This window comes from Camelus bactrianus, chromosome 33 (assembly GCF_048773025.1).
Source record: "Camelus bactrianus isolate YW-2024 breed Bactrian camel chromosome 33, ASM4877302v1, whole genome shotgun sequence".
Classification (NCBI taxonomy): domain Eukaryota; kingdom Metazoa; phylum Chordata; class Mammalia; order Artiodactyla; family Camelidae; genus Camelus; species Camelus bactrianus.
Genome location: NC_133571.1, coordinates 15,971,247 through 15,998,077, shown reverse-complemented (window position 1 = coordinate 15,998,077; position 26,831 = coordinate 15,971,247). Strand labels below are relative to the sequence as shown.

Sequence of the window (26,831 nt, the reverse complement as noted above, 5' to 3'; positions counted from 1 at the left end):
TCTGCAGGTGACTTCATTCACCCTAAAGGCTGGGTCACCAGCGTAGAGCCATCTGCTGGCTGGAGCAGGAATGCCAGAGATCAGTCCTCCCAACCTGTCGGCAGGCAGAGGCAGTCCCTTATCTTGCTTACACCTGCCACGAGCTGCAGGACCGAATGCAGAGCTGCCAGTAACCAAAAGCAACCCCAGACGGATCTGGACCGTGATCTTTGTGTTCAAAGGATGCCCTATCATTTGACGCTCCAAGAAATTAAACCATAGCAGAATATTTTAAAAATACTCGACAGTATACCACAGGGAACTATATTCAATATCTTGTAATAACCTTTACTGGAAAAGAATATGAAAACAAATATATGTATGTGTATGCATGACAGGGACACGGTGCTGTACACCAGAAACTGACACATTATAACTGACTGTACCTCAATTAAAAAACAATTTTTTTTAAGTACTCAACAACAGGAGTATTTTCACATGGGTTGTGTCTGTAAAATAAGGCATGAACATTTTCACATGTGGGCCAAACGTTCCCACCCAAAGAAGCAAGAGACAGAAGCACAGAAGTCAAGGTGAGATGCAGTACTTCAGGAGAGTGGTGGAGAGAGACGTGTGTGAAGCTGCAGTCTGAGAGGCAGGACTGGGGACAGACCCCAAACCAAGCCGACCGAGTCCCTGACCCCAAGAGGTAGGCAGGACAGGAGCACGTGTGCTGGTACAAAGCCACAGAACAGAGAATGGGAGCGTTTGTCAGAGAGGAGCTGGGAGGGCGTGGAAGAACTCAGCAAAGTCCCAGAAGGACAAAGCCAGAGACCCTCACACACGATGCCCAGTCTTGGGTGAACACGGTGAGCCTGTGAAGAGCGGACAACTGACAGCCTTCATCTCCAAAGATATCCCTCGAGAGGACCAAACACTTCCTACCATATCTTCACTGCCTTTTTCAGAACATTTCCAGACTTTCCCCTTGGAAAATTCTTCCAGAACCTGTTTAGGAGTCAAAATTGCTATTATCTTGCTTAACTATCTACAACCTGCTGAACAATCATCAAAATCAAATCCACCTCATATAACGAATATTTGCCCTCATTATAGATACTTTAAAGCATGTGCTTCCTGCAGGCTCTGAAGGAGAATTCCAAGACCTCCAAGATATTTTAACCCATTGCTGCAGCAACTGAATATATTAACTGCCGTGCAAAGTAAGCTATTTAAAGAAAAAGCTCTCTTTGTGCAAAGTAAATTCCAGTAAAACTATATTAAAAAAATCAATCAAATATAAAGACAAAAAATGCATCCGTTTATAACCAAATATTCCAAATTGACAAAGTTTCCAGTTTTCATAAACAAGTATCAATCAGAATCTAGTCATTCTAAGCCCCTGTCGTACACCAGGGCATTGCGAGTCCAACAACAGGGAGAGGGAACAGAGCCGGATGGTTTTACTGAAGTTCAAGCTTTGAACCTTAGGCCATGGCTCAAATTCTTCCCACTTACTAAATGCGTGATGGAGAAAACTTACTGAACCTGACTTTCATGTTCTCATCCATAAAATGGTAGTATTAATAGTACACATCGATTTGGGGGCGATTAACTGAGGTTACATTTGCCCATTAAGCAAATAAGTGTGCTGCTCATGACACAGCAAAACTCCTGAGTAACAGGAGTCGTCCTGTGACTACTAATTTACACGTGGCTAGTACGAAGCTCCGTACATGTCAGGAGCAGACAACAAAGTTCATAAAGACCGACTGGCACCGGTGATTGCCAGAATGCATCACGAGTTTGCAATACTCTCTCTGTGTCCGAAAAAGCATGGACAGAGCAAACAAGTTCAAGGCCAGGAGGCACCCACTGCCCACAGGCAGTGCTGGCAGCCAGATGCCACAGCAAACGCTTTGATTATTTAACCCAAACTGGCCTGACTGAGAGATGACAAACTTGCCTCTCTGTGGGCAGGAGGTCCCCTGGATGCAGGAGACAGGTGGAGGCTTCCCTTTCACATCTCAAAGGATCACCTTCATTTAAACTAGCCAGAGTAACTCTCGGGTCACAGGAATGGCTGCAGGTCCGCTGGCATGAAATGAGCAGCCCACACCAGGGGTGGGGAGCCCAGGGTCCACTGGTTCCTCTGAAGCTGGGGTTGCAGGAGCTGTGGCTGTGTGCTCATCCAGCACAGGCTTGCAAGCACTTATCAAAGTGAAGACCTGCTCCTCTGGACTGGGTGGTAACTTCGAGAAACGCTAACTCACTTGGCTTGCTAGCAAGGCGGATCAGCAGGGCTGGGTGTCCTCCATCCAAAGCCCTGGATTGCAGCCACTGGGGCTAGGAAGCCATGAATCTTTCCTCTCTCCCTATTTAAAAACCAGCACCTCTTCTAAGAAAGAATGTGACTTCTTCGTTTAGTGGCAGGACTGGGACCAAAGCCCAGCTCCTCAGCAAGTAAGGGGCCTCTGGGCAGGCCAGTCAGAGATCTGGTTCCCTCATCCAGAAACCAGGGATCCTAAGGCCCGCCCCACCCACCGCACAGGTCAGCTGTGAAGACGTAACAATGACACAGACTTACATCGCTAGGACACCTGACAGTTTTTCAAGAGCATTCTCATGCTCTCTTCGTTGGTCCCAAAAGGCTAATGATGGTATCTATAACCGTATTATTTCCCTTTGTCAATTTTCTCTCAGCACAGGGCCAGCCGAAACCCACAAAACAGTCTCAACAGTCTCGTTCAAAACAGGAAACCTAGCAGTTTGTCAATAGCGGAGAGTCAGCCAACCCAGGACGCTACTCAATCTGGCTGAGATAAGCAGGGCGCGTCTTAAAGGGCCTGTTCTTCTTGGGGGTAAGTATCCTGATCTCCCTCCTCCAGAATCAACAGTATGGTTGGGAGAGAAACAAAGAGAAAGGGCAGAGAAGGAAGGAAAAAGGCTTTCTACCGCATAGTCTTGGACCCTGGGGCCAGCAGGTCAAAGTCTTCCAGCAGTTCTGGAAGTCTCAGCCCACCATCTTTCAGATCCTCCCCTCCTCATCTCTTCTTCTTTCAGGTATGAATTGAGCACCTACTGAGTGCTGGGCATCAGTAACATTTACCGAGCAAACACAAGGACAGACTCTCCTTTATGAGGTCTGGTGTTTCACAGGGTGGGGGTGGGGACGACAAGCTAATTAAGACATCATATGACTACACCTGGCGCTGCAAGGGAAGTGGGTCCCAATGAGGAGTAGGCCATCTGAGCAACCAGAGAGGACAAGACTCCTGTCGGGAAGTGGCACAGCCTGCTCCCTGTCAGGGCGCCAAACGGGGATTAAGCACATGCCGGGGCTCTCCAGCTGCGACAGAAGCCACACCACCCACCGGCCAGGGGCCAAAGGCAGGAGGAGGGCGTAATTACCCACCAAGCACCAGCACTCCAGGCAGGCAAAAACATGCTGTCTTCCAGCTGTTTGTGTATCATTAGGAAAGAAATTAAGATGTCATTAGGAAGAAATTAAATAATGTGCATGTTGTCGTGACAACAGAGATGCAGGCTGCCAGATCCCGCTGGAGCAGGGACTGCCCACACCCAGCCCCTTCGGGGAGATGGAGCCGACAGAGATTCAGGAGGAGATGCTATCTTACCGGTTGTCTTCCCCCTGTAGAAAATCTTCAGGTCCATGGGTCCCGTGAGCCGGCTTGCCAGAATCGCCATCTCGGACCCACTATATTTGGAAGCTCGAAATATGCTGAGCTGTGACCAGTCATCCCAGTAGATTTCATTCTAAAAAGAAAAGCTTCGCTCACTAGTCAGCTCTTTGGTCTTTTATTCTGGATGCTCAGTAAGAACCAGAGCGCCACCGTGCAGGGGACACCTAGCATTCACTGGCTGGATGGCAGACCTGATCAAGACTCCACTTACAGGGGAGAGGGGTACAGCTCAGTGGCAGAGCGTGTGCTTAGCGTGCACGAGGTCCTGGGCTCAATCCCCAGTACCTCCAAAAATGTATATATATTTAAAAAATAAATAAACCTGATTAACTGCCCCCAACCAAAAAAGAGAAAAAAAATTCCACTGAAATGAAAGAGTCAGTGATTTTATCCAAACCTCACCAAAGATCCACACTGAAGAACCACCCAAAAGAAACTATCCGATAAGCATTCAGGTTCAATCATTCAACCACAACCAACGCTTCAGTACAAAACCTGCTTCCCCAGGTTGAGAAGCAGCATTTTGTCTTCTAGGGTTGAAGCAGAAGTGACAGGCATCCAGGAGGCAGAGGCTGGGCGGAGCTCATCTCAGGACAACAGGGAAGGAAGCGAGTAGACCTCATGAGAGACCAAGACACGGAGCTAAGATGAGGCTACCCACACTGAACGGCAACCCAGGAATTTTCACACGGTGCAGCCTCAACCTTTAACCTTTTGAAAGCTGAAGAGTAAGCATCCTGGACCCCGGGCAGGTCTAACATCCCTCCCCACGGGAGGAAAGAAACTGCCTCAAATGCAGAAATGGGCTGATTTTCTAGACGTCAGACACGCATCCCCGCTGAACCCCGGAGGCAGCAGGGTCTTCACCTCCGGATGCTCCTCCCCTGCGCTAACAGACCGCCCGATGCTGGACAAAAGGGAGGCCCCACCTTAAAGACAGCGATGGCGTAGGGGTGTGGGAGGTCGTCCAGGATGATGGAGCGCTGCTGGCCGCCGAAAGTGATCCGCTCGATGCAGTCCAGGTAGGCGTCCGTCCAGTAGATCCACCGGTCGTCCACGGAGATGCCGTTGGGCCACTTCACATCCTCCGACACAAAGCGGTAGGCATCAGAGCCATCCATGTTGCTCCGGTAAATGCCCGGCCGCAGGTCTCCCCAGTCGGTCCAGAACATCACCCTGGTCGAAACCGGGGAAGAACACACATCCCCTCAGAACTGGGGAAATGGGAGCTGAAAGACGCCTGCAAAGGGGCACGAAGACCCTCTGCAACAATCCGGCCAGGGAGTTCAGCACGGTTATTACAGTCTGTTTCTGGGACACTTAGAGCCACTTAATTACTTGACCCAGAAGTTCTTTTGCTGAAATGTATCTATGGACATAATCAAGTTATGCAAAGATAATGTACAAAAATGTTCACCACAGCACTGTTCATACCAGCTACATTTATTTTATGTGTGTGTACATATATATATATATATGTACACACAACAAAATGTTGATCTATAAACTGGTATATTATGATACATACAAAAAAAATATAATGAAGCCCAAATATCTACATGTGCTCACATAAAACCATCTTCAAACCACACTAAATATTTTTTAAACAGGCAGAATAGCAAATATCCTACGATTCTATCTGATGTGTGTTCACATGTGTGTGTCTGTATGTTTAAAGGGTATGTACTTGTACATGGGTGAAAATAAATTCTGAATGATACACAAGAACCTATTAACCATGGTTACCCCTAGGAAGTGTGAGGGGGAAGGGTTAAGAGAAAGGAAGAAAACAAATTTTTTTTTTCATTTGACAAACTTCTATTCTCTTTTAATATTTTTAATCAAATACATACAGTACTTTCAAAATTTTCTTTTAGAAATACTTCTTACCCTCAATCATAAATGCTATAAAGTCTAATCCGGAATTTCCCTCTTAGTGATGTTTCCTTAAGTTAAAAATAAATTAATAAAAAAAAAATCTTTGCATACAAATTTCCAGTGAGAAAACACAAGCTTGGGGTGGGGGTGGGGCAGAAAAAAGATGGAATGGGTTAAACGTTTGTTATCAGACATGAAACTCAAGATAAAGAGATGAAGGCTCCTTACAACATCCAACCAAGCCTGACTATGTCTACAGAGGTTTTAACACTACCCTCATTAGAGAAACACCCTCAGCAGGGCGCCTAGAGATAGTCTGAGGCTTTCTAGCAGAAAGGGGATGGAATTAGCTGACCAAGACAACCAAGCTATGGTTCTGAGACTTGCAGTTCACAGATTATTTCAGCCATATCATCACAAACAGCTTTTGGTCCAGCTGTTTGCATTTCCAAGAACCCGTCACACATGGACTTCACTTACCCATCCTGGGGCACGAGGACCAGAGCCCTGGGCCGATCGAGCACAGAGGAGTTGACGATGGTGAGTCGGAAGTCGCCATCTGGATTCCCTACCTGGCAAAGAAAGCAGGGACAAGGCCAAGACGGCCCTGAGCTCCTTAAAGGACCCCCATTGCACAGTTTCCTACTTGGCTCCCGGCTACAGATGCATCCCTCTCCACTGCCTGTCCTCTGCTGGCCCTCTAGTCAAAGCCTATCCTTCCTTTAAAACGCCCCGCCAGGCCCACCTCCTCTGCACCCTCCTGACCCACCTCCATCCAGGGGCATTCACAGTATCACCACCAGCTCTTCCTACACCGTTTTCACATACAGTATGTGAGCTGTATGCCATGGGAGGGTGGACCCCTGAGATCTGCCTGCTTCCTTCCGGCACCCAGCTAGGTGCTGACCTCACTCAATTAGAAAAAGGTGAGGCAGAACAGCAACGAGACCACCGATGCCCTGGCTCAGCGTGTCCCCGGCCTGTGCGTCTTTCCATTCCCTTCTCTCAGCCACCCCGATCATCCTCTCCTTGGTCAGGGCTCGGCTCAGATGTCACCTCCAAGACACCTCCATTCCCTAGTCACACGAGTACACTGCCCCGTCTGACTTTTCTTTGCTGCACTGATCACCAAAAAGACTGGTGGACTCATTTCTTCATTGTTTTGCTTCCTCCATTAAAACCTAATCTCTCAGCGCAGGAACCTGCATCTTGCCTCCCGCTGTATCATCACAACCTAAAGCCATACCTGGCACACAGCGCGCCCGGAAAGAAGCACTTGTCAAGTGACAGAGAGGATAAAAGCACCTTCACCTGACAGAGGGGTAAACTGACGCTTAGAGAGGATAAGAAACCCCCTCCACACAAGTGGCTCGGCTACCAGAATCAAGACCGAGCCCAGGTCTGTCTCTCCAGTCTGGGGCTTCTGTCCTGCAACTCTCCTGGCTCTGTGTCTCCCGGCTTCTACTGCGCCTTCCGGTAACCCGCATGTCACGCCTCCACGTGGACACGGGGCTGGGACAGGGCCCCAGGAACGTGCAGGAGTCGAGTGTGACAATGACACAATGACTTGGGTGGTTCAGAGACCATTTCTTACCTTCCTGTGACCCCTGGGAGCTAAAGTGCAGACAGGTGAAGTGAGGATAAACCTTCCAGGGTGGTTGTGAGAAGTGAATCAAATAATTCACTCACAGTGGTTCCAACAGGGCTCCTCAACATTAATTTAATACAATGATGATGACGGCGATTGTGAGATTATCTTTATTACGCTAACAGGCGGCCATGATACCAGAGTCTTGATGCTATGGTATTATTATCATCAGCATTGTTACCACTCTAGGCTTCTGCTGCCCAAAATATAAGCATTCAGGTATCTTGAGGACATCTCTGTTTGACAGATTCAGGCAGCCTGCTCGCACCCGGGACCTCCACTCTCTGGAACTCTCAGAGGATCTCCAGAGGAATCTGACACACCGGCTCCCGCCTCTGTGTCGAACCTGCCTCCCAGCCCAGGTGCTCCCCTGCCTGCTTAACTCAGGACAGCAGGGAACACACATACCTCAATCTTTTTGAAGCCAGAATCTACCCAGTAAAGTAACTGGCTGAGGGGCTCAAAAGCCAAGGCTTCTACTGTCTCCAGGCCAGAATTGATGATCACCTCTTGCCCTGTGCTCCCGTTCAAGCAGAGGCGCTAAAGAGAAAAAGAAGAGGAGACACCATGAAACGGTCACATGACCTGCAGCCCAGTCAGTCCCCTTGATGGCAACTCTTTCTTCAACTGGCTTGACTGGCAAGGGAGGAGATGGTTTCTATGAGTAAATGTTCCAGATGAATAATAAAAGCATTTCTAAAACGGATTTCGGCTTCCTGTTTTAAGCAGAATAACTAAACGGAGCTGAATCATTTCTGCTACCCTGCGTTCTCACCGTGAACGCTGGTCACTGAGCTCTGCCCTAGCACAGTAACGGGGTGCAGATGCCTGAAACGCATGAGTCTGTTTGCTTTTAAAATAAATGAAACCAGACCGCTGTTATTTTTAAGATCTTGTTTCTGCTTTTTATAGTCTTTCCTCCCTCGGGAGGCTCTCTGCCATCAGGGGTTATTGCAGGGTACCCCTTCCCCACCCCCTCAAGTACCTGAGCACTAAAATTTCTACTGGGTTCAAGTCCAGATAAAACTTGTTGGAACTGCTTTTCCAAAAGCATTAAACAGACAATGAATAAAGATCAAATAGCTCTCCTTTAAAATGCACGGGTGTGAGTGTATGACTATCCGTCCGGCCTGTGTCTTTACAGCTTCCTTCCTAGTTCCTTTTTTTATATATATATATTATTTATTTTTTAGAGCAAGTACTGGGAATTGAACCCAGGACCTTGTGTACACTAAGCATGCACTCTACCTCTTGAGCTATACCCTCCCCACTCCTTCCTGGTTCTTGACTGTGCTTGGAAGAGCTGGAGTGGGTAATTATGTGAACGATGGACAAGTCAAGTGTAACTGTCACGGCTCGCATCCTTGCTGAAGAGGCAGCGGGTACGGTGGGGAGACTCATAATCCCACGTACCCAGTCCTAGAATCTCCCAGCGGGAAAAGCGAGTCCTCACAAGAAAGACCACAGATTTGGAGCTCCCTCTGTCCTTCCTCCAAGGACAGAGGTCGGGCAGGGAAAGAAAACACTAGAACCAAAAACTGGAAGGTTTCACCCGCTGGCCCTGAGATGACTTAAAACCTCGAATGCCCATCTCCTTGAGGGGGCTCTGAAGAAGCTTACCAGGACTGGGCAGCCACAAGGCACAGACCCAGGGATGACGCACCTGGATGATGTCCAAGGCCAGGTCGGACCAGTACAAGCAGTTGCGCTCATAGTCAAAGTCCAGGGCCACGGCAGCCCGCAGCCCGGTGACAGGCAGCTCCTCGCTGACTCCCGAAGCCAGGTCGTAGCGGTGGATGGACTTGCGCATGGCGTACAGCATGAACTCATTCTCCTCTGCAGACACACAGGGCGACAGGGAGGGCAGGCCCGGGGGATGCTCAAGAGGTCCTCGTACATTGGCCCTGACTTTGCTCTCACACATAACCCTCACTGCCACCACGCATGGCTGGACTGAGTGGGAATGCAGGAATCAGGACTCCGAAGGTGGGGAAAGGACTCACTTTTCTGCCTTGGGCAAGTTCCTTAAACTCCTGTGACTCTCAGTTTCCTTTGTCTACAAAGTGTCTACTTGTTACACTAAAAAAAAAAAAAATCTAGATCCACCCAGTAGGCACACTCCAGCATCCATCCATCCTTCAGAGCTCGGTCTGCATGCTTGACATAATAATTACCCGGCTCAGCACAACCCACCTCGTCACAGGACCGCGTCACACGGCACCATAATCTTGTTGACCAGAGACCTCGAGTTACTCAAGACTCACAGCTAAGTTTTCTGATCTATTTACTCACCCATCCAATATTGCTCACAATGACATACAGCACTTATATCGACCTATTTATTTTCAAAACAATAATAATACATTTTTTTCTTGACCACTTAGAAAATGTTTTACAACACAATCAGCAACAAAGGTTCTCTTTCCACTTAACACTTACACAATGCACATCCTCCATCCTGGGCGTTGTCTCATCCATGTAACAACTCTTCAATGGAAGAGCTACTATTAACTCAACTTTACAAACGAAAAAACCGAGAGCAGAGAGGTTAAGTAACTCACTGAAGGTCACACAACGAGTAAGTGGCAGAGCCAAGACTTGAACTCAGGCGGTCTGGACCCAGAAACTATGTTTTAACCACTACAAAATGCCACCTCTTCTGATACGGGCACTAATGGTGCCGTTTTTCAAGATGTGGAAATAGAAGCCAGGAGTGCTTAGGAGACTGACTTCACATCACACAGCTTAGTAAGTGGAAAAGCTGGTGTTCTTTCTCTTCCACTTTGGGGACAGCCTGGAAAACCTCCAGATTCTCCCAAGGGAATGGAGATGAGCAACACACCCGCATCCATGTCTGAAGCATCCACTGTGGCAGCATTTGCATCTGGGACCAAGTCGCAAATCTGAATCCCTCTGCTCTTGTTTCCTCTCTCTCCCTCTCTCCTTTCATTCATTTCATTCTCATTCCATTCAATGAATTAACATGTACTAGCCATCTCTGCCTTATAAAAGTTTCAATGTAGATAATGCATCAAAAAAAAAAAATCTACCTACAATTTTTACCAAAGGTTAAGTTTGCCTTCTCTCCCTTTGGTCTCACTTCACTTCAAAAGGATCTAAGCTAGCACCACATGGTAATTAATCCCTCCCTCTGTTTTCAAGAAAACCTCCCCACTGTAATTCCCAGTGGACGGTGCAGTTCAGATGAAAACCGCCGACTTTGGACGTGACGCCGGAATCAAGGACTCTCGGTGATGCTGCCACGTAGAGTCATGGAGACGCAGCCACAGCCGCGAGCCCTCCACCCCACGTGGCTCCCTACCATCTATAAACCTCATTCTGCTTCTTTGGCTTTTCTCCCTTCTAATCCACAAGTGCCTTTCGAGTAGAGCCTGAGTCCAGAAACTCTTACCTCAGGATTAGGTACAGTGTTTCGTGTGCAATACTTAACTTGGAAAAGAAACAGAATTCTTGGCCAATCCCAGCCATACTTGAGCACAGCCTAGAGACGTGGGTTATCACCCTAATCTCAAAGGAAGAAAAATGACTTCATTTTTAAAAATCCTTCCAGATGACCAGATGACCTCATGATGGCCAACATACAATGGTTGCACCTCAGCCCATCTTTTCCTCTCTTGGTACATCCTTGCCTTCTGTTCCATGCGTTTTAAAAAAAAATTAGGAGGTGGCTTTTACTATGAATAAGATTTTTCCCACTTCACTCCCTGTTCTGTCTTCTCCTATCCGAAGAGAAAAAGGCTTTGCCACCAGTTTAGACAGTTTTAAACAAACTGTTTCGTCCCTCGCTGAATTATCTTCAGAAATATTTATTACAAAAGTACGTACTCCAGCCCCTTAAGAGCAATCACTCAAGCCCAACTCACCCAAGCCCTCATCAGGAACAGCTCCCGGGAGGCAACTACTTGAGTATTATCTGTTCGTGTGCGGGAATCTGCGAAGCCGTGTTCTTGTTAAGTCTCCACGGCGAGGGATGTTAATTACTCCGGTAATGATGGAAGATTAAATTAAGGGACTAATGAGCTTAGCGTGAGAAACACCAGGGTGAGCTGGCAGTGGCGAGAGAACCAGAGCGCTGCTCTTCCCTGCCTGCAGCGGACAATTCACCTCCCCCCCACCACCACTGACGGGGTCGGCCCCCCAGCCTCACACCTTCACCGAGAGGCAGGAGCAGGAGGGAGGGCTCAGAGGAACGAGAAGCCCTATGTGAGTAAGACTAGAAACAGAGCAAAGAAAGAAAAGATGCTAAGAGATTAGCTATTTGTTAAGGTTTCATGATTTCACGTCTACATCGCACATACACCTCAACACCTACACCACCACTAAATCAACTTGAAGACGTCTACAACATGCTACACCTTTACAGCACACGCACTTGCTCCAAAACTGTGCTTCCTAATGAGCTGGCATATAATGATCATCTCAAAGAATGGGAATGACACTTATCTGCCACTTGGGTGATGTCCAAGGACGAGCATGGGGCTCAGAATCTGAAATTTAGCTTTGTCACTTACCAGATGTGTGACCTTAAATAAGCCGATTAACTCTCTCCTCTGAACACGCTTCCTTATGTTAAAAATATCTGCTTCACTGTGTAGTTATAAGGGTCAAATTGACAACACACAGAAAAGTACATTAAAACATGCAAAATTTCATTAAAATATTAGTCATAATTATTATTATAAGAATCAGGATAGACCATTTAGCTGTTTCCCAGAGAGCCACAAGTCTCTTTATGAGACAAATAGATCAAGGAATACACAGAAAGCCTCCAGGCACCCCTCAGTGCCCATGCCGCCCAGGATACACCAGATGCCAAATAAACATGAACACAAAGGATTTCCCTCAAAAAGTGCCTTGCATTCCTATAAGCCATAAGGCTATAAATAAATGTCATTTGGATATTGAGCTTAGTGGGTAAAGGGAGCTCTGGGTGCCTGTAACTTCCATTCTTTCTCTCCACGAAGTTAGAAGAGCCAGTTGAGATCATGGAAATGCTTCAACGATGTCTCGACAGGACAAAGGGAGGAAACCATGTCTTACCTGCCAAGGGACACGGCACCAGCTCTCCCTCCAGGCGCACTTCCACATCTCCTCCACTGCAAGTGTCCCCAGAAATCTTCCGATAGCTGTCACCCCCACCAAGGGCAAGGAGTCAGAAACATCAGAGAACAGCCATGACGCCTTTGTAATCGGAAACTTTTTCCTATCCATGGACAACAGAGCTTATCTATTTACATCCCACTGGAGCAAGAAGAAGGATGCTAAGTCCCTCTGAATCTGCTCGTGTGCGGGAATCTGAATCGCTTCTGCCTGTTAACAAATCAGGCAGCCCAGACAATCTGGAGTGCTGTCCAGGGCAAGAGCTTCACATATACCACTGACCCTTGAACAACGGGAGGGTTAGGGGTGCCGACCATTCCCCCTACCCCTGACCCCAAATAGTTGAAAATCCACGTACTGCAATCCCTCCCTCAAAAACAAAGGAATTGATCAACGACTTCACCCAAAGGCAGGAAACTGAAACAGTCTGAAAAGAATCAGGACTCAGATCCTAGGCTTTGTGATTCTACATAGTGTGATCTCTAATCAAACACAAACTTTTCCCCACAGTTAAAGATCTGTAAAATGAAGAGACAGGTACTCTATTTATTGAAAAAAAAAATCCACGTACAGGGGACCTGTGCATTTCAAGCCTGTACTGTTCAAGGGTCAGAGCAAGCTCTGAAGACGTGCACTTGCTCAAGTTCATGGACTTAAGACACAACCACGGGGGGAGGGTAGAGCTCAGTGGGAGAGCGCATGCTTAGCATGCATGAGGTCCTGGGTTCAATTCCCAGTACCTCCATTAAAAATATATACATATATACATGTAAATAAATAAACCCAATTACTTCCCCTCCCTGCCAAAAAAAATTCCAACTAGCGTTGCAAAGAAGCTTAGACTTGCTGTAAGGGCAGGCAGAGGAATTTGCAAACATCATAATTTTAAATACTGCTTAAGCTACCTGAAACCTGCTAACTTGGGATTCTGCCACTGAAAGTGTGGGGGGAACCCAGGTGGTCCTCTCTGCTCTCTCCACACCAAGTGCAGACCCCTCATGTCCCAGACAAGACCACCTCTGTGAGACATACCCTCTGGTTCTCCTGTAAGTAGAACCCACAGGACAAGGCACGGGAGGGGAGTATGACTTCCCAGAAAACTCAGGATCCGGAACACAAACCTCTAATGATAAATCTTCACTCATCTTGAAGCCGAAGTCACTGCAAAGGCAATTGGGGTTCATTAAGGCTGCTGGTTTGCACACGTCAGGCATTTCAGCAACTCCCACCCACCCCGTGATGTCCACCATGCTGCCCACCTCACTATTAGCAGTTACTTACCACGTCCCTTTCAAGAATACCCGATTTTTTTACACCAATACATTTTCAAAAGAAATTTTTTATCAGAGCCGTAATTGGAAAACCAGTATCATATGCCATAAACAGACAAAAACAAGACAGAGCATTATGCCAAAAACAAAATAATACTAGACTTTTTAGCTGGATCCAGTTTCCTGCCCAAAGACTCTGGGCCTGCCCTCTTTTTGTTAAAAGCAATTAACAAATGTGAAGAATGATTAACACCCAGTGAGACTTTATCCTGACATGACTGGAAGAATTAGAAACTGAAAAGAATAGTCTTTTTTCTAAACTAAGGATTCAATGATATTTAAGACCATGTCCACCTGCTCCCTAAAATCGCCTGGGCTGCCTCCGTCTGCACTGGGGGAAGTAGTCCTTCGGTCTCCAAGACCTTCTGCAGTTGGGGGACCACATCTGTCAAACCAACAGCTTGATGGGCAAAGCCCTGGGGCAGGAAGTGGGGGTCCCAGGTGGAGTCTTAGCTTGACTGTGTGATTTAACAACCCTCACGTGAAGCAGCTGCACTGTGTACTCTCCAAGCCTGGCCCAGACCGTAAATTCATAATTCAGAGAGATTTGCCTTGTTCACATGCTTTACTCCAAAGGCTTCATTTACAAGTTCAGGGCAGAGGGGCTTGTGTATCTATCATGTCAAAATCCACATTTAACACTTGGCAGAGAACTGTTCAGAAGAAAGCAGTTTTATTACTGTACCAAACAGGTCCATTCATTAAATCAGGTGAATTTTTATTGAATGGCTGCTTCTGGGGGCCTGGGTGGAGCATTCATGACTCATTTGCCTCCAATGGCAAAGCACCCTTCTTAGGCAGTTTCTTCAGACTGTGGACCATGACCTAGTGGGCCGTGAAAACACACTGGAGGGTCTAGACCAGAAGACTGCAAAATTCACGGCGCTTAAAAGTAAATGTTATCTCATTAAACTTCTGTCTAAATTAGATGTACGTGTCCACGTATACAAACACGCAGCTCAGGGTCATGCCATAAAAATACCTTGCTTATTTAAAAGGGGCTGCAGTCAAGGGCTTGAAAATCACTCTTATTGGCAATTGTGGGGTCACAAAGATGTAACAGGAAGTACCCCTGAAATCAGGGAGCACATGGGCCAATACTGGGCTTCCCAGGGAGGCCTGAAAGGACGGTCAGACGTAAGCCGACGTCCAAGTGCAGCGGTCCCTCAGGAGCAGGACTAATGACAGACACTCCGAGCGGGCTGCTTCTCACTTCCTCTCCTCGTGTCCCCTTCAGACCCTCCCTCCTCGCTGTCACAGTTCAACACCACCAAACACTTCTAAGAGCCACGCAGGCGGGGTGGGTCTCCTCCAGCGGCCACGGCAAAAGGAGCAAAACCCACAGGATGAAGGCCTGAAGTACACCCTGCACCGCCTTCATGGGTCGTCCCCCCACCATGATCTCATCTGGCCTGAAGCCCAACTCCAAGAGGGGCAGGGCAGGCCGGTCCTGGCCTCTGTGAGGACATGCAGCGCCCAGGGGTCTCAGCTGGTGGGCAGGGCAGACCAGCGGGAGTCAGGCCAGTTTCCCAGGAAGCACATCAGATCAGCCCCTGGCTTTTGTTTTTTTGTTGTTGTTTTACGGGAGAGAGGGGGGCAGATTTTAGAGAAAAAAATGTAATCCAAAAAAAACAAAATTCAAAGATTTGTTAGATTTTCTTACATATTTTTCATTCTATTTTGCAGAACTTAATGGGGATAAAAAAGAGAGGAGAGAAAGCTAGCAGTCTTTTCCATAATCGGGGGCCTCTGTGTTCTCAGTCCTGTCCAGGGGGTACCCCAGACCCGCAAAGCATCTCTGATTAGAACTGTTTGTTATCGAAGGGAAAGCAGAAGGCAGCAAAGGGACATGGAAAGGGTATCACTGGGAGCATCAAACAGCTCTGTGCTTCTCCACGGAAGCGTCTGCGTTATCTTAGGACCACACAGTTTGCAGTGGGAACGCTGGTCTTGCACCAACTAAATCCCTGCTGCTCTGAGGGTGGCTTTGCCGATAAGCAGCACCAAGGTCCCCAGGAGCCCAGCTGACTGCAGGTCCCCAGGACGACCATATCAGGACTTGCAGTTTAACAAGATCCCAGGTGATTCACATGCACGTACGTTTCAGAGGCACCACCGGTCTGGGGCTGGAATTGGCCGAGTCTGGCTGGCTGTTTTGTAAATAGAGCCGTCAGGTCACGGCCCAGCCCTGTCAGCCGGTTCACTGATGGCAGCTCTCTGGGTACCACAGGCAGAGCTGAGCAGCTGCACCGGAGAACACACGGCCTGCAAAGCCTAAAACGCTTACTGCACGGTCCTGTTCCAAACTCTGGACTAGAGCACATCAGAGGTTTCTGGCTTTAGTCAAGATAAGTGTGGCTTCCCAAAGCCCCAGACTTTAGTTCCTTTGTGCCTCAGCTACCGCTGAAAAATGAGTTATGTGCTTATGACGAATATCCGTGCTCTACGGACAGCCCTGCGTGATGTGGAATAATCATCTCCTGCTGGATCAGACTCGGGGGGCTGTCTTCCGGCTCCAGGAGCCTGTCTCTACTGAGAGAATCATCTTCCTACAGCTGGGTTCTGACCACCAGCTCTCAAAAGCTTCCAAAGACACCCTCCTGCTTACAAAACACGGTCCCTGCCCCGCCGTAGTCTCTATTTCCAGCTTCATCTCTGATTCATCTACCCAACAAGGCACCCAAACTGAACCGCCAACTACACGTTCCCATCTCCACACCTTCACACAGCTGCTCCGTCGTCTTAGACGCTCCTGCCCATCTATCCACGTGCTTCTCTAAAGCCATCCCAAATACTGCTTCCTCCAGAATCTTTCTGATTCCCCAAGAGCAGATCAGTCTCCTCTTTCCTACCAATGAGCACAGCAAAGCACCCGTGTCTCCCCCCAAGGTCCCTGCATCCTCCATCTCCCGTCACAGGCATCAGTGTGCATGGCGTTTCCTCCACTCTCAGTGTTCTCAAGCGGTGCCTTGGATATCTCAGTGTTGAGGACTAACAAATACACAACTATATGCACACTAACATCCCCTCGTTTCAGATAAAGAAACTGATTCCCTCTAGAATAGGGCGCCAAGAAAAAGGAGCCATCTATGATGGGCCCTTCAGCACCTTCCTTTTCTGGGCTGGCCTCAGAAATAAACCCCAGAGTGATCCACTCCTGGATAAATCACTGCAGCTGGCCCGGTGTCAACACCTCTGCCACATCACACGGCGGCACGAACTACACGGAGTGCCTCGCACAGTTCCTGGCTCATAAAGGATGTTTAATAAACACCCATTTCCTAGGGTTCCCTTCCCTTCTTCAGGGGAAGGGGCCACGCCCTGGTCTGCTCCCCACACCGCTGAGGGAACAGGACAGAACTCAATCCCCGGCATCCACGAAGCACCAACCATTCATAGTCCTCTCGGGTGCAGGAGCAGTTGGACACGACCACCGGCCTGTCGAAGTCCTCCCCGTTAAAGCACGTTGCGTGGGGCGTCCTCCGTTTGAAGACGGTCTTGTGTCCCAGCAGACACTCGTTGCCCCGCTCGTCAGACGGGGACCACAGCTTGTAGTCGTTCTCGCTGCAGGGGACCCCTGCGGAAGAGGAAGCGCAGGATGGCGCATTAGAGACAGCTCACGTGGGCTGTCCTGTCCTGCCCGGCCCTCACGTCGGCTCGCTTTGAGGCTGGGTGACATCCACACAAACGAAAATGGCGCCCCTGAAACACGGTGTCCATCTGAGAAAGCTGGGAAGAGGGAAGCCACCTCCGGGGCCCTCAGTCTAAACTTCTGAAAGATTTTAGCAGATTCTGCAGGGCCCTTTAGAAACGGGTTCCCAGAGGCATTTATCTCTAGGGAGTGAGGTGAAGGCTGAATCCCTGAGAGATGGTATCGTTCAGGAGTACATGCCCTACCAGCTTCCGAGGCAGTATGGACACGTCTCATATTATGGCCCAAGAACGAGAGAATTCACTGTCACTGCTTGGAAGGTACGGAATCTTCATGGAAGGAGGCTGAGAAATGGTAAAATGACCGGGACAGTCACTCCTACCCACACTCCCTCGACATTTAAGTAGAGTGCTTTCCATAGGAGCCCAGAGTACATGGGTGTCTATACTGGAAACATGTCTTTTTCATATGTGTGTCTTTGGTCAGATTAAATGCTGCCTACAACTGATGAACTACTGCCAACTCAATGTCATTCAAATCAGTGCCCCTACTGACTGGAAGGCCATCGGGCTGCCCAGTGGGCAGGCTGTAAGTACGCACAGGGCAGGGTCCTGGGTCCAAACACCTGGCGATCCAGGTGATGGCAGATGACACACACAGGGTAGCAGACACAGATCTGTGCCTCAAGGTGTGATGAGTCCACTTATGCTCTGGACACAGAGAAGAGGGGAGGTTGGGATGTGCTGGCTGGGGTATTAGCAGCCACAGGCATTGGATCCTGAAACACGGAAAGGATTTCAACTAGTGAATGGGCAGCCCAGGGGACACTGCAGGCAGCTGGAGGCAGGGTGACGTGGGACGAGGAGGGAAGAAGGATGCTGAGGAGTGGCACTTCTCCCTACTTACTTGCTTACACGCCCCGTGCCTGGATCGTGATGAGGTTCTAGACCGTTCTCGGAGGACCCTGCAGCATTAGCAGTGGTGACCCACTGAACTGTATCTACCACACTGGGACTGTTAATTTGGAAGAATGTTTTTCAAGCATTCATTCATTCACACATTCAACACACAGATACCTACACCTACTACGAGGCTGTGAGCCCACAAGGAAACGAGGATACAAAAATCAACACGTGGCCCAATGAAGCACTGCCTGAGTAACGGCCTCTGGAGTTGTCACTCACTCACCGCACAGGTGCCACCTTCTTCAGTGGCTCGCAAGCTCTTCTGAGGACACGGCATCTAAGTGATGCTACGGTCAGCAGCAATTTCCCTGGAAAGGACCGAGGAGGCAGCAGCTTACCCAAGGCATTCGTGGCGTTGACCTGGAGGATCAGCCAGCTGTGGACGTTCTCTTTGTTGGAGCCAAAGATGGTGAAGACGGTGCTCTTCTCGCCAGGCTCCGTGAGGAGCCCGTACACGAACACCGGCCTCTCGGAGAAGACGAACGTTTTCCACGTCTCCCCTTCGTTGGTGCTGTACCTGCCCAAGAGCAACAAGAGGATCCTTGCAGGTAAATCTCCAGGCAAAGGGCCTGCTTTCCAGATCACATTCACCAGTAGCAGGAACCTGGACTCCCTGGAGAAACGGCTGACCCTGGGCTAAAGCCGGGCAAGTTCCGGGTTGTGCCAGAAAGCAAGGAAGCGCTCAGAGACTGAAGCAGTCGGCACGCGAGAACACAGGCACCAGCTCGATGGGGCTCCAACCGGCCAACGTGGGGAAATTTGAACATAAAAGACAGAAGTGATGGTAACAAATTATACACTGGATGAAAACAGGGCACGGGGCTCTAAATGGTAAGGGAGGGAGGAGGGGAGGAGGAGAATTTTTTTCCTTATTTTACAATGCTATCTAATAAATGTTGAAAATGATAGAATGAGAAAAAAAAAATGACTGTTCTGTAACCCCCACTGTAACAGCTGGGTCACACAAGATCTTCACGGGATGCTAAATCCACCGGGTGGGTGAAAAAGTGCTGGGGACCAGAGTGTTCACATGGTCCAAAGATACCAACTCACATTCACTACCCGGGGGGGGGGGGGAACGTAATTTCACAGTGGACGTTCTGAGAGTTACAGCCCTCACCAAATTCAGCATCAGTAACCGTGCGGCCATGTGACAGAACGGATGTCCTGGACAAAGCACCGAGGATAACACAGCATCCACACTCTCCTCTGTGCAGCTGGACCAATTCAGACCGTGGAGCACTCTGCGTGGCAACTGGTCTGGAGCCTTCAAAGCATCGAGACCATGAAAAACCAACCAGCCACAGAGGCACAGGGCTTGTTATATGTTAAAAGAGACTAAACAGGTATGGCAACCAAATGCAACGGGTAAACCTTCACTGAATCCCAGACTGGGGGAAAAAAGGCAGCTATAAATCATATAGGACAACTGAGAAAATATAAATACAGTCTAGAAGGAATACTGAGTTCACAATCATCTTCTTGGGCATGCTAATGACATTCTGATTGTGTAGGAAAATACCCTTATTTATTGAAGATGTGTATGTATTGAAGTATTTAGCTGTGAAGGGGCACGTTATCTGCAAATCTTTCAAATGATTCTGCAAAAAGAAAAAGATAATAGATGGATGGATGGATGACAGGCAGAATAGGTTAACAGATGGCAGAAGTAGAACAAATAGAAAAAATACTCACAATTAGTGATTTGCAAACCTGGGAGGGTAATAAAAACAGTATCCACTCCAAAGAAAACAAAAAAACAAAAAAAAAATTAGTGATTGTTACACAAGGTGTAGGTAAAGGTAAGATGAGTATTTTTATACCATCTTGCCAACTTTTCTCATAGTCTTAAAATTGAAGGAAAGTGTGTCCTGAGAAAAGTCTCCAAGGCAGACTGCATCCGGACAAGAAAGCAAGCCCTTGAAAAAATAAGCAGCACTGACGGAACTGTATTGATGTTAAATTATCTTCTGTACTGAAGAGGAAGAGGAGGAGGAGCAGGAGGGAGAGGAAAAGGTGATACTGGCTTCATCACCCAGGAAGCTGGGGAGGTGCTCAGCACGAGGAACCAGTGCAGGAGAGGGGGCTCGTTAGGGTCACAGAGCTACTGGGACTCTCTCTTAAATTCTGATCATATACAACGCTTCTTTTCTTTCACTTTCCCCACATTTTTGAGAATTTAGTTTTACTCACTTACGATCTTCAGGACCTGACATACATCTCTTCACAGCATCATTCAACCCAAACACTCCCTCTCGTGCTGAGATTATTAAAATTAGCAGGAAGGCTACGCATTAAACCAAGTGGGAGGGCTACGAGGCAACCTAACAAGTGTCGGGGGTACTGAGTTCTTCCAAAGAAAAGACATTCTCATCTGGTCTGCTTTTGGTCTAAGCTAACACTGAAGCAGATATGGGGCTAGGTTAACTCATTCCATCTCCTTCCTGTGGCAGGGTGTTGAGCTAAAAGCTTAGTACCATCTTGAAAGCAAAATGAACCAGACATGATGGGAGCCAGCCGTCCGCTCTGTGAGCGGGCCGGAAGTCATCTATTTGCACACTGCCAGGTTAATTCTACTTAAGAGCTCCTCGAACCCAAGATAACCTCAGGAAATGAATCATCCTGTTTCTTGAGAAGTTCCCAGAAGACTTTGACAATAACATACTAACGAGATGAAAAAGTGGGTGCACGGCCAAACACAGCCTTGGATCGGAGAATAAATTGTGCATTTAGAAAACAGTGCTTTTTCAGATTTTTGGAGACAGGGCAGCCACGTTATCAACTGCAACAGTTAAGGGAACATCTATTCTTGACTGAATTCTGACCTCTAAAGGAGAACTTGTGTTGGTGAAGTGGAAGTGATGAGAACCTTGCAAGAAAACAAACCAAGCCATCTTTATATTCCTAAGAGTCATGAAAGAAGATGTAGGACCTAGGCCCTCACCTACCGAACAGTATCTGATGCACATCCTTGAGTTGTTTTACAGAAGCTGAAATTCCCACCTAATGGAAGACGTTAACTATGACTGTGAGCACACAGCCCCCAGGCTTTCTGGGGCCTAAGGGTGGATGATGTCAACCCCTGTGACCCCGCCCTGTTACCCCACCATCAACCAGAGAACTGTGCACCAGCTGATCACCTACCGTCCAACACCCCTCCCTCACCCAGCCTTTACAGACGCTTTGCTGAAGCCCGTCAGGGAGTTCGAGCTATGTGAGCAGTAGCTGTCCCAGCCTCACTGCCTGGCCTGTGACGACAAATGCTGCACTTTTCTTCACCACAACCTGGTGTCAGTAGATTGGCTTTACTGTGCGCAGACCAGGGGACCCAAGTTTGGTTCGGTAGCTTTGGCTCATTCAGTAACATACCTACTATACTTAAATGACCTGATTTTATGAGCATCTTCTACTAGACTGCGTTTCATCACAAACAAGACCCCTCACTCACTCTTCTGCCCCTCTGACCTGCCACTTTTCCTGGAACACAGAGGGGCATTAATTAACGTTCGTTAAAGCAAATTAAATGAACTGCACTGTATTTTCTTTTTTTTTTTTTTTTAACTCCATCTCTGTTTCTTAACAGTTAAAAGTTGATAAGAACACCTGCTCCCCATCACTCAAGGGGCTGAGACCACATGGGGGACAGAATGAAGTTGGTGGAGGTGAGGCCAGAGGTGATTCTCTCTGCATCTGCCCAAGGTATCACAAGATGAGGCTCTGCCATCAAGCGAACAGGTTAACTGCCGCCTCCCACATTCTGGAACGGTGAAGAGGCTTCCAGAACTCAGGTCCAGAAAAGACAGCTGCTCTGCTGGGTGGAGTCTTTGCGATAGCTTTTCAGGACTCCTAGAGGGAAGCCCTGTGAAATCAGAACTCTCCCAGGAGGAAAGCTGCTTTGGGCAAAATCCAAGGCATTATTAGTAACTACCAATAATATTACACTGACAGGCAAACTGCCGGGAAGAAACGGAAACTGATCTCCTCCCTCACGATCAAGCCGATAAACTTGGGTTTGAATCTGTTTATCGGTCAGAGCACAAAACCACAACAGCCCCTTCTCTGAAGAGCACTGCATCCCCTGGGTAGGCTCCCGGCCACAGCATGCGGAACGAAGGTGTCAGGGGCTCCCCGAAGAGGTTCTTATTTACTCATTTCAGACATACATATGCAGGGGCCCAGCAAAGCGTTCCACTTACTCAATTTCAATTAACAACAACAAAGAAAACAGCCTCGGTGGAGAATCAAGGCAGAAGCTGAAGCACGTAACAGTGAACTCTTACTTAACTGTGCTAATCAGGGACAGAAAGATATGAATAATTTAAAAGAACCAAAAAAAAAAAAAAAAAACCCAAAATTTAATTCCTACTCTAAGCAATGTTCCCACCTCCATCCCCACTAAACCTCTTACGAGAGTTACTGAATTTACCCACTTCCTTCCTAATGGTGGGTAAGCTTTGGGTCAGAAGCTCCATTTTTTAACAAGTCCTTCTCCGGTCTCTCCCACCGGCTGGCTCAGAAACATCCCAGAGCCACAGTGGGACCGGGCAGCTCCCAAAGGACGCCTCGCTCACTTCTGCACCCTCGGTTGCTAGAACAACATCTGGCTCATCGTGGAGATGCAACAAATGTTTGTGTAACTGACCTGAAACGCTGCCTAACAGATCCACGTTCAAGTCCCATCCAGCGTGGGCCTGAACGCCTGACAGTCCCAGTCTCAACAGCTTGCAAACATCCAGGGCCCTGCCACTCATGTTTGAGCTCCAGGCATTGTCCTTGACAACAGAGCACAACGGGAGCGTCCCCTACCGCTGGGGCTGTGCCGTGGCCACACTACCCGACCCCTTTGAGTATTACAAATCAGGGGGGAGAAAAAAAAGCAATCTTGGAAGACTAAGTGTACATGACCTATTTACTGAACAATCAAACATGTTCAACTGGATTTTTGTTGCCTAATGAGTTGAGGAATTCAGGCACATAATGAAAAGGTAAGTAACAAAAGGAGGTGGTATGTGACAAGTGCCAAATCAATGAGATGGCCGATCAACGCTACGAGACTCAAAGGAGGAGAGCAGGATGGCTGCGGCTGGGGAGACCAGACTTTGGAAGGTCTGAAGCCCTTGATCAGTAACAAAAATCCAGTTGGGACAGAAGCAACCTCCACTCATGTGGTCTTGAGGATCTGAACTAATTACAATATTATTTCCCGTTTCTCTTCTGATGAAACGGATAGCCCAGGTCAAAAGCAGACCAGTAGAAGCAAAAAAAAAACCAAAAACCAAAAAACTCTGAGCAACGTACTGAATAAATGCCAGGTGGCTACGCTACACAGATTCGGCCAAGCTTGGGCTGATATTTGGGGCACGTGCCCCCGTCAGCAGGAGTCCTGGATATATTTTCCTATTTGCAAATGCTTTATCTGAATCATACAGACACCTCCAAATGACCTGCACAAATCAAGGAATGTTAGAGTGCCCACATCCCTGAAGTCAGCAGCCCCAGAGTCACTGTTAAATGTCTGGGGAGGGCACTGTGACTTCCTGGCAGCAGGTCTATTTTCCTGATCATGTTTTGCTCCAGCCAGCCGGCTGGCCACGCCGCCGCGTTCCCGAGCACATATGTACCGACAGATGGTGTAAGAGGACCAGAATCATGCTAAACACTCAGAGAAGCCCGCCTGGAATGCAAATGCACCCTGGAGAAGAGTCAAGCCGGGAAAATCGGGAACTGTCTCTGCAGCCTGACTGTCATACACAGAATGAAATGTACCCCTAGGAAGCCAAACTACGCCCCCTACCGCACTTCTCACACAGCGTCCGGAACATCACGCTGTCTGCTTGTGTATCTCACCAGTGGTGGGTGGACCCCATGAGAGTGGAGGAAAACCTTCTGTTTCTCTTTAGATACACATCACCCGGAACCATCAGCCCTTGTGAAGTGTGTGAGGTGGGAATTAATAAATTAATGGGTAAATAAATGATGACTTGAGTGTGGGGCACACTGTGCTCTGGGACTGTCCTCAGCTGAGCCAACCCTAATCCAAATGTAGACACAAACAGTCCTGTGCACAAACAGGGCTTCTTCTGACTCCGGGCTCTAAAGAGGCACCCGCCCAGAGCTGCACAGACCAGGGAACAGCCGGGTGCAACGCAGAACGCCAGGACTTTGCTTCTCTCTGCTTCGTGGATGCCAGGCCAGGCTGCTCAGCGCATGTCCAATTAACCACAGGGGAAACCAGCTGTCTGAGATCTCTTTTTTCAAACCACCCACCTCTCGTTTGCTGCTGGCCTTGCTTCTAAAAGGAGCAAAGGAAAAGCAAGCTGTCTTCCTTGCGTCAAACAAGATGACTACAGAAGCCCTCTCCCCTCCTTTTGTAATCCACCTCCTGGGTTCAGCTCAAAAACCAGAAGTGAGAGCCAGTCTGCCCTGACCTCATGTTAACAAAATTAACTTCTGTCCTGATTTGGACAAAAGTAACAAAACAATTGTTTCTGATAAAAATCAGACTCAAGAAGGCAGAGGTTACTAACTCTTGACATTTTTGCTTTTCAGAGGAAGGCACTGCAAAGAGTATGGAACATAATTTAAAGACCTGAGGGGCTAGTCTTGCCTGTTATTAACAAATTGGGAGACCTAGGGCAGTTACTTTACCTTGCCGAACCTCAGTTTTCTCATCTGTAAAATGAAGCCATTAACCCCAAATGTCCTTTCCAAGTCCATCTGCAAGAACTCCAAAACCCAGTGATTCACAGTAAAGGTTACTTGGCTATCACACAACATGTATTCTGAAATGATCACTCCTATGTCATTGCTATTTATTGTAATCACTGTCACTCATTCTATGAGTCTGTGTGTCACACACAAAGCAAAGAAAGACAAGACTCTAGTTAATTTTTAGTCATCATTAATTTATATTTACATAGAGTTGTACTTTTTTGAATCAGTAAGATTATTTCACGTGTCCTTCACTGAGACAGGAAGGACAAATTATGACTCCCATTTCATAAAACAAGGAAAGTTTAAGTAATTTCCCGAGTCACAAACTGCGCTGTCAGTCATACGGTGCTGTAGAGAGAGAACCCACTTACAATCGCAGACTTAAATTTCTGGGAGAACTGGGTGATGTTAAAAGAAAAAGCTCGACCAGAGACACTTACTTCAGCTCGTTGGTCTCCATGCCTTGGGCTATTGCCATGACGATGCCTCCATGATCTCCCCACGTGTAGTAGTGAGGTCCAGGGAGGGCCTGAGGAGAGAGAGCCGGGGCTGATGGCACTGCCGTGGTGGGGGGCACACCACACACACGTGTACACACACATGTACACACACACACACACACACACACACACAGGGATGCCACCTCCTGAATACAACTTCTCCAGAGCACTTTACGTCCTTTATCTCATCTGCTCCGCACAACCCTGAGTATGGGCAGGGCAAGGTCTCACACCCCGATTTCCTTGCCAAATGAAGAAACCAGAGCTCCTACTCAAGTGGCAGACTATCCACCAGCAGAGGCAGGAGTCAAACCCAAATCTCTGACCCCCACCAAGCCGTGATTAAAAATGAATCAGCTGGAGTTCTGGTTCTACTGTGATGGGGTGAGCCCACCACGGCTCATCCTTCCTGCTGGTTACACGGGAAAACTTTGGACAAAATACAAAAGACAGCTACCTGAGGATGCTGAAAAATAAACAAAATCAGGCAGTTTGTGAAAGGGACTTAAACCCTGGAGAAGCTCGCCAAACGACAGTATCTTCCTGGCATGACTTTGCCCCCAGAGAAGACCCCAGTCTGAAACACCTCAGTTCTAGTCAGGTGGCTAAAGCTTCGAGGGAACTGTTTCTGCCTAAGGAGTCAGGCAAAGAAGCCCCTGCAGGCTGGAGAGAATGCGAACGGGATTCCAGAGGGGAGAGTGTGAAACAATAAATCCTTTGATACTGTGTATGGACTCATGTAAGTTTCAGCCTACTCCCGAAACTGCACGTGTGTGGAACAGACCCAAACCGGTGAAGCGAAGGTGTTTCAGCCTGAACCGACACTTGCACAGGACGTAACACGGAACTCACGACTGGAATCTAAACAGGTTCATGACACACTAAAACAAAACTGTCAACATCCTCCAGAAGATTTCATGTCCAGGATGCAACTGAAAATTACTCAACATATAAACGTGTCAGTTAAATGTCTCCAATTCTCAAGGGGAAGGACAGTCAGTGGGTGTCAATTCCAAGATGATCCAAATGCTGGAATTGGCAAAGACCTTAAAATAGTAATTAGAACCGTGCTCCGTGACATACAAGGAAAACACACTTGAAATGAGCAAAATATTACATCCACCCTCATCTCCGCCAGATTATTAGTTGGCATTTGGACAGTAGAGGGTCTGTACAGAAAGAATACGTGAGATTAGAAGCTAAAATTTTTCAGCCCCACCCCATCCTCCCAGGAGGGCAGAGGGACTGGGTAGTGAGTTAATAATCATGCCTATGTGATGAAGCCTGGATTAAACAATCCCTCAACTGCAGGATCTGGAGAGTTTCCAGGCTGGCGCGC

At 48.0% G+C, this 26,831-nt stretch overlaps 1 protein-coding gene across 1 annotated transcript in view; it reads right to left on the bottom strand.

The window, feature by feature from the left end:
* SORL1 (sortilin related receptor 1) overlaps positions 1-26,831 on the bottom strand; it is a 147,542-nt gene that overhangs the window by 59,878 nt on the left and 60,833 nt on the right. The window contains exons 12-21 of the mRNA XM_045504513.2: positions 25,433-25,521; positions 18,617-18,795; positions 17,052-17,238; positions 13,363-13,491; positions 12,271-12,356; positions 8,873-9,045; positions 7,618-7,749; positions 6,042-6,133; positions 4,613-4,859; positions 3,618-3,756 (exon numbers count right to left, since the gene is read on the bottom strand). Of these exons, the coding sequence (XP_045360469.2) occupies positions 3,618-3,756; positions 4,613-4,859; positions 6,042-6,133; positions 7,618-7,749; positions 8,873-9,045; positions 12,271-12,356; positions 13,363-13,491; positions 17,052-17,238; positions 18,617-18,795; positions 25,433-25,521 (1,453 nt within the window). The remainder of the gene's footprint in view (positions 1-3,617; positions 3,757-4,612; positions 4,860-6,041; positions 6,134-7,617; positions 7,750-8,872; positions 9,046-12,270; positions 12,357-13,362; positions 13,492-17,051; positions 17,239-18,616; positions 18,796-25,432; positions 25,522-26,831) is intronic.